This window comes from Salvia hispanica, chromosome 1 (genome assembly GCF_029641045.1).
Source record: "Salvia hispanica isolate PSC_SH4W2 chromosome 1, Shi_PSC_v1, whole genome shotgun sequence".
Classification (NCBI taxonomy): Eukaryota; Viridiplantae; Streptophyta; class Magnoliopsida; order Lamiales; family Lamiaceae; genus Salvia; species Salvia hispanica.
In genome coordinates this window covers 24,104,258-24,112,927 of record NC_142692.1, presented here as the reverse complement: position 1 = coordinate 24,112,927, position 8,670 = coordinate 24,104,258, and the positions used below count along the sequence as shown (strand labels likewise).

Genomic DNA, 8,670 nt, shown 5'->3' with positions numbered 1-8,670 from the left:
TACCTTTTCTTGTCAAAACGAACGGTAGAACAAAGTAGAGACTTGATTCTTCAAAAATCTTGAGGCTCAAACTCTAACTCTTCTCAAAAGATGAGAATTATAGAAGAAAATTGAGAGGGAGAGAAAAGAGAGAGAGGGGCGTGTGATATGGGGTGGGGGCGATTTTCTTTGGGGGCTAGGGTTAGGTTTCTCTCCTATTTATAGGGTTAGATAAAATCTTTAGGTAATTAAATAGAATATTTGGGAAGATTTGATTCTACACAATTAAATAAAACAAATATTGTGGAGTAGAGAGGAAGAATAAAAAGTGGCGTGAATTAGGGTAGGGAAATAAGGGATTTTCGAAAATTATGGCTTTTATTTAGCCAAGATTTTGTTTGGTATATTTTTCGGAGTAGAATAAAATATCACGGAGCAAAAATAAAAACTAAAAATCCTCCCGTTGGAATAAGGTAATAGGCGTGTATTATGGGGTTTCTCCCATAAGGAATAGATTTGAATATTAACTAAAATAAGATATGGCAAGATCTCCTTGAGGTATGGTAAGATTTTCTAGAATATTTAATTTTAGGTATGGAAGGAAATCAATAAGGGATCAATTAAACAATAAGATAATTACTCCTTCTCAAAAATAGGTGATTTTCGAAAATCACCTAGAATTAATAGGGTGTGATTTTTTTCTCATTAGGAAATAGAGAATAATTGGGGTTTGGATTTAATTTGGATAAATATCCCAAGAATTAAATTAAATCCGGAAAAATAGGATTTCTCTCCAAAAGGGCCAAAGGTTTCGAAAATCCCAAAAAAAATGGTTATGGAAAATATCCTAATAATCTCACTCACCCTTAAACAAATAATTCACCACATAATTCCTTTAATTCAAATATTCATATGCCACGTCATATATTCAACAAGTTTGACTTTTCAACCCAACCTCAACTCTAGACACAACTTGGTCATAAGAACTCATGCAATAAATTCATTCATCAAATAATTCACGTCTCCCACATCATCAATAAGAATTTTACGGCTCTAAAATTAGGGTTCGAAATTTCGGGATGTTACACTACCAGTCCTGGGCGCTGTTGAGGGACAAGCAGAAGTTCGTTGGTGGTGTGATTCCCCAATCGACGGCGGCGAGGAGGAGGGCGTCGAAGCGCACCCTCGCTGATTATACAAGTAGCGATAGCGGCGCGTCTCCAATAGACCTCAACAGTCCGGTGTTCGAGGATGAGAGTTTCGGCACACTGATGTCCTCCCGGCGTCCCCCTGACGTCAAGGCTGCCAAGGGCAAGGCCACATCCTCCTCCGCCGCGCCGCCTGACCAGGCCCTGTCGCCGACCCCGAGTTCGACGTCGTCCGCGACTTCGACTGCGGCCCATGCCTGCGCGGATTTGGCAGCCTCCTCCGACTACAGGACGTTGTTGGATGCGCACACCGCCCTCATGTAGGCGACCAACCCGGTTCAAATCGAAGGCAACCAGCGGATGATCGATTGCCTCAGCCGCAAGTTGGGACTACTCTAGACTAGCCTCCTTTTTTTTGTATTTAGTGCTTTTTTTTATTTCTTAATTTGTAACTTTTTTTTAATTAAGTAAATTTAGTATTTCCCTTTAATTTTGTTGTTTTTATATGTTTATTTTTATTTACATTTGCAAAAAATACAAAATAGAAGTAAAATGCTAAGGGTGTCGCTTAGGGCAGGCTATAGTCCGCCCCACTGCAGATGGAATAGGAGGAGGATAAAATGCTGACGTGGCAGTGTATAGGGCATCGCTTAAGACGTCCCATTGTGGATGCCCTTAGCGTGGAAAGAATTTGGTAGTGCGATATTTTTGGGAGAGAGAAGGTAGTTCATTCAAATGCTGCAAGTTTCGAGTAAATCTTATAACCTTTGACAATAGTTTCAGGTAAGATAAACATTGGTTTTTAATTGAATAAGTCTATCATATTTTACGATAGGGATGTAATCAAATGCAAACCCTAAATATTGCACAAACTTCAAATTATAATTTGGATTGTTAAAAAATGTCAACAGATTATAAAATAAAAGTAACAGAAAATATCAACAAAGTGTGACACCGTGTTGACATTTTGTGTTGCTATAATTTTATCATCTATTGACATTTTTCAACGGTTCAAATCATAATTTGGATTTTGTACAATATTTAGAGTTTGTATTTTATCACTATCCTTTCCTAGTATCATGAATATACTCCTACCATCCCTCATTATGTATACCAATTTTTTATTTTTTTCCATTTTTTTTTCATCTTATATTAATTGTCTTATTTCATTTTCTTTCTATCATTTTTAGTGGTAGATCCAACATTTGACTAACACATTCTCACTTATATTTTATTATAAAATTAATAGTATAAAAAATATGATCATGTTTCACTAAAATTTTCAACTCAGTGTCTATTAATACATTCTTAAAATCCATGCCGGATCAAAGTGATATATTTGGAATCGAAAGGCTGAGTATGTTGTTTATATATTATTCAATTAAAAGAATGTGGATTCACACTTATAATTTTTAATTCTAAATGATTATTTTATAACATAATATAAATTTTATAAATTAAACTTTGTTCCATTAAAGTGATACGTTTTTTTTGGGACCGTCATACTAAAGGTGAGACATTTTCTAAAATAACGTAATACCACCATTTAATTTACAAAATAACACTAAAATGACACGTTTTTTTTGGAACTGGTGAGATATTTTCTAAAATAACATAATACTTACCACCGTTTAATTTACAAAACAACACTGAATATAATTATATATTGAAAAAAATATTTGAAGGACTAAGGGAGACAGTATAAGACTAGAAGGTTTTTGTACGTAGACTTCTTTAAAAGTATGATAAGGTTTATCTACTTTCTTAAATATTTAATAGTTAAATCAAATGCTAATTAGGGAGTGCTATAATTAATTTTAAAGGAGACTTAATGATAACAGTTGGCAGATTTCTGAAGAACAATAAACTGAAATTTTGTGAGGCCACTTGTATAAAATAGTTGGTTGAATTTTGGATCATGGATCTCATTATGATATAGCAATATAATGGGCCTGAAATCTACAGACAAATATTATGAGAGGCCGATGGGCCATCAAGATATGATTTTATTGCAATCATAAACTCTTCAAAATATTATAAGTCCACTAATCATTTAAAAATCTTAAGAGGTCCCTCGAATATATAAGTACATATAGGAGAACCACATCACATCTAAAATAAAATCTAAGAACCAATCTCATTATTTGGATATCAAGATCCAACTTCCAAGGGATCTTGCTTATGTCACGTATCTATCGTAGTAGCATTTCAATTTTTCTTTAATTTTAATTGAGAAGAAAGAGTATTACTACTATTTTCTAAATAACGGAATTATTAATCTAGATTATATTTCTACGTTTTTCATGTTTGTTTTCATAGAGAACCATAGTGACAGACCACATCTCCAATACATGTACTTGATTCTGCAAACATCATACTAATAATGTTATTAAACAAGCACTTGTTTAAAGGCAACCCAAGATATTATCTTTAATTTTATCATTTTTTTCTATTTTTTTATTGAATCTTATTTTCTTGTTCAAAAGTTTAATAAAGCATAAATGTTTTAAAGAGGAAGTAGGTGTCAATCAGCCAGAGTCATAAGGGTCCTAAACCTCACTCGGCCGAATCCATTAAGAAAAAGATGCACAAAATTTGTCCAGAGGGTGTAACTCGACCAAGTCACTTAAAGTGTAGAGCTCACTCGGCTGAGTCACCGAGCCAAAAATAAGACAGAGAGTGTTACTCGACTGAGTGACTTTGAAACTTTAGCCAACTCGGCCAAGTCAAGCTCACTACCTAGATTTAAAGATTAGTTTGTAAACCCATTTTCCATCTTTCTTGGCAAACAAACTCGACGGTCATAATAATGTAGGTTGAAATAAGATTTTGAATTTTTGTTGGATACTTACTTACTAAAAACGTTAATAGTATAATCTATATTTTTAAAATAGAAAAAATTACGTGTAAAAATGAAAAAGTGAATTGATTCCAGGCTACAGGTTTTGCAATAAAAAATGATAACGAACCGGATCCAATAGAGAGACCACTAAATCCTACTTTTATGTATTTAGTATTTCATTTTTGTCCATCAAATAATGCAGCAAATCCTTCAACAATCATGCGGATCATAAAGTGAACGTACATATAATATACTTTGGCATTATTTGTATATAATGTCTGCCATCATCACCAGTATGCGATGATTAAAATGTATGCAATAGGCCGTCTTTAATTCTTTCTAATTAATTAATTTCGATTCAACATTGTTTTGTGGGTAGGCTGCATGGAAAAAATGATTTACTACTAAATTAGGTGGGCTATCTCATCCATAATTAAGCCTCATCAATATTCTGGCTGCCACAATTATTATTGTCCAGATTATACAATCATAAACACATGCTACCCACCACTTATAAAGCAAACATTTGTAGAGCATAATATAATTCCCAATATAAAGCAAATTTATTAAAACATCTCACTTATGGTATAGAAGTATTACTCACTATAGATAAATCATTCAATTAATTATTAATAGTAAAATCTGTATATATTTCAAAATTCTTTAACCTTGGAAAAAATGTGTAACCTATCAAGTGTGGATATTCTAAATAAAGACCATACTGAATGTCACCTTATTATTGCAATTTTAAGACGTAAAAAATTCCGCCAACTTAGAACAATAATTCATCTTTTCACCTTATCAAAAGTGAAAAAACAGCTTCTTTTATGCTGGACAAGTCAAATGGGCCCATTGCTTTAGCAAGATTGCAAAGTGCAATTTATCTCTGGATTTTGAAAGTTCAATTTGGATATAATTTTTAATTAATAAATTTGGGGCAACTTAATGAGGGGCACACAATTTCTATCATTATACATATAGTACTATAATTAATAAAAAATAAAACAAAAAAATGAGGAATAAAATTTAAAGTAAACAGAGAAAGCTGAAATCTGGATAAGTGAACTTGTTGCAGAAAGCAAATCGCACGTTGAAATATCAAGTGAGGTAAAGTATCCAACTTGTGGATTGGGTAAAAAAACAAATTCCCCCTCTTCGAGCAAAGAAATATTCAAAGTGTACAAGAATAGTGCATGTCAATCAATATACATCACCAAAAGGTACTTTAGAGGTTAGTTGATACTATGAATTTTACACAAAAGGGCTTTGCAGTGAAGTGTACTGGAAGAGGGTGAAATTATTGATTTTTCCAATTCTGTTAATTTTCACCATAAATGCAATTATTTTAGGCATTATTCCGCCATTAAAATTACTTAATTTTGATGGCTGTCCTCACCTATCATGCGTATGCAGTTTTCCATGTATAATCATACCAACAATTGTGCATATATATAGCATAAGACAGCCACACAGAAATAAAATTTAGATATGTATTGAATTAGTTATCATGACTCCCAAAATACTCAAGAATTTAGCTTACACATTACATACTCTACAAATCTAACTAACTCCTCGGATCAGACAACTAATTCTATGATAATCAATATCATGAGATCAACAATTCCTCTGTCAATTCTTGAATTAGCAGTAAATATATTGCAACCTCAATTTCTGCTGTTGTCTCCTGAATTTGCTCCCCATGCTTACTCCATCCATCTAATTCTTTCTTGAAATCCAATCCTATCATCATATCTACGGTGTCAAACTCGACCTCCTTCCACGAATCCAATCGGTTGCAGATTCGCCCCATCATGACTTCACTACCTCCCGGCTGAACCATCTGCCTCTTCTCCTCGACTATGAGATCAGACACGAGCCTCTTCATGTCAGCCGACAATGGCTCTGCACCGGGCTGCTGTCTGTATGGTGAAAATGGCTCATCTCCATCTCGTTCCACATGGCCTTCGTCATCTGATCCTTCGACCTGAAGCTTCTTCTCGAGCTCAACAGGGTCTAATTCCGCAAGTAATTCAAATCTCCTTAGCCTGTGCATAAGCTGCTGCTTGGCCCCTGCAGATATATTGCAGACTATGTCTCAATACACACTTGGTACATTAAAATTAATTCAAGCACAAGCATAACAAAACACAACCATTACTGATCATTTTTTAAACAAAATGACATGCTTCTGACAAGATTTAATTAAAGCCAGCATATTAAAGAGACTAGATTAGTAATCTGTTTGAATTCAATTATTGACAAAGAAAAGGACTGAAAATTAAGGGAGCAAAACCCCACACCATGAATTGATGTTGCAGAAGCAGTTATTTCAATCTTATCGTGTGATATTTGCAAGGACAAAAATGAGGTCAGATTTTGCAACAGAAAGATTAGTACAAGTCATAACAACAGTGCAAGCAAAGGTAAGCTCACATGGAAAAATCCCATGTTTTTGTAATAATGCTACCTAATCACAATTATAATTTATAAATATAATTTAATCATATAGTAGTTTTAAACTTAAATGCGACTAGGGAAAGGGACCGAACAACTTACAAAATGGAAGAAACAGTGTTTATGATTGACAAAACATAGGCAGGGAGAAAGCAACATACTCTGTACATTCTCATAGCTGCAATCCATATCATAGTCTTCTTCATCTTCATATTCATCTTCTTCTTCCTCCTCATCTGCACGACCGCTTTCACACACATCGTCCTCATCAAACGGAGGATCCAACACCGATACCGGACTGCATTGCTCCTTCTCTTCCTCCTCGTCTCCTTGCACATTGTCTGAATTTTCCTTCGCCTATCAAGATTTGAAGCCATATAAATTTTAAGAAAAATAAAAATAGTTCATTTATTGCTGTGATTGAAATGGCTTTCATTAATGAAAAAGGAGCGTTCTTACTATTCATGTGAATAAGTTAAAACAACAGTAATTATGAACACAGTGATCAAAATTAAATAATTAATTATGATTATGATGCAATTATCAAGATTGTCCTTTAGTGGGGAATGGAAAAAAGAGCGTATTAAAAAAAGGATTTTGGTGGCAGAGGCGTGATTGAAAGTACAGAATTCAACCAAGCAGACAAATTTTTGAATAATCAAATTAGGTGAAACAAAATGAAATTTAACAAGGGTATTTAAAAACCGAGGATAAATTAGTAAATTTGGGGAGACATTCCGACCACCGAATCAAACCAAGAAAGTTGATATACCGACAGTGTAAGGAAGGTCAAATCTAACACAAAGTCCGACCGAGTCACGAGTTCACTCGCCTACTCACCAGCGAGTTCACTAATAGAAAACGACAAACCTGTTGCTTTGCGCGGCGGCGGGGTGAGGCCGGCGGCGAGGAAAACTCGGGGGTGAGGCGGGCGGTGGAGGGGCTGTGGTGAAGAGAGAATCGAAAGGGACTGGAGCAGAAACACTCATCATCATCATCATCGTTGAGACAAAACTCGTGAGAAACGCGGGTGCTGGTGGACGCCTCGAAATCCAAAGACTTTCCTTCTTCTTGGGTTTGATTTGGTTGAGTAATGGCGCGGTTGCGGTTGCGGTTGCGGTTGTTGAGGCGTTTGAGGAAGGAGGAGAGCAGGGAGAAGCGGGGCTGTTTTTGGATGCGGAGAGCGGCCTGGGTGAGGGAGGGGAAGTGGAGGAAGACGGGGGACTTGCAGGGGCTCTTGAGGGGAGAGGCGGCGAGGGAGAGGAAGCGGGCGTGTTTGCGCTGGAGGGCTTTGATTTGGGATTGTTTGTTGGCAATGTGGGTTTTGAGATGGAAGGGCTCTTGCTCCTCTTTCAGCAGCTCATGCAGCAGCGCCGGTCGAGCCTTCTCGCCCGTCATTGTCGATCCGGATTGTTTTTTAATAATAATAATACGACTCGATTTTGAATGGATGGATTGGAGGCTGACTGCTTTTGAAATCCAGAATTTCACAAGTGGGGGACTTGGTTTCTAGAATAGTACTAGTAATGTCCAGAGCCCAGAGAGAGAGAGAGAGAGATTGGTTTATAATTAGAGGCAATGGATTTATAATTAAAGAAAAGGATGATTCAATTGAATACTAAAATGATAATAGTAATAAGCATTTTACATCTCGACAATAAATTTGGGGAGAGTTGCGATGGAGATGGAAGCCCAATGTACATCAAAAGAATCAGGAGATATAATCTTGTCTGCAACCTTAAATAGTATTGAAGTGGGATAAATTATTTGACATACTAATTGCTTTAACATTTTGAAGGTGTTCGATTTTACCTTTTTGCTTTGACATTGTGTTCGACCACTGCCTTTCTTTTACTCAATTTCTTCATTTTGTCCAAGTTATGTTTCATCTTTCAACATTTGATAATTGTCGTATCTATAAATATTCACATTGGTTAAAATGCAGGGCCACTAATTGATCTTCAAGTTATTTGAATGTGATATCTTTTTAATTTATCTTTATTATTCAAAAACACCTCTATAATTGGAATACATCCCATGAGTTAGTAAATGTAGAACGCAGTATATTATTTTTTTCAAAGACTAAGAAAATGGTCCATTATGGATTTCCGACTCACGCATCTAATGAGACCTTTTTCTTAAGGAACGTCATTTTTGAATTTGGATTGCCAGTACCAAATTAACAGTTGGATTGATTATAGTCATTAGTCAAAATTAATTTTTCATAAAATTACATTTTAGATATAG

The 8,670-nt window shown here is 35.3% G+C and overlaps 1 protein-coding gene across 1 annotated transcript; it reads right to left on the bottom strand.

Annotated features, from left to right (window-relative positions):
• Positions 1-5,441: 5,441 nt before the first annotated feature.
• LOC125219306 (uncharacterized) lies at positions 5,442-8,114 on the bottom strand. The gene is made up of 3 exons (XM_048121248.2): positions 7,294-8,114; positions 6,585-6,780; positions 5,442-6,039 (listed from the first exon to the last, which is right to left on the bottom strand). Exons 1-3 carry the CDS (start codon positions 7,819-7,821, stop codon positions 5,576-5,578), a joined length of 1,188 nt encoding a protein of 395 aa, XP_047977205.2. The 5' UTR covers positions 7,822-8,114; the 3' UTR covers positions 5,442-5,575.
• Positions 8,115-8,670: the final 556 nt, after the last annotated feature.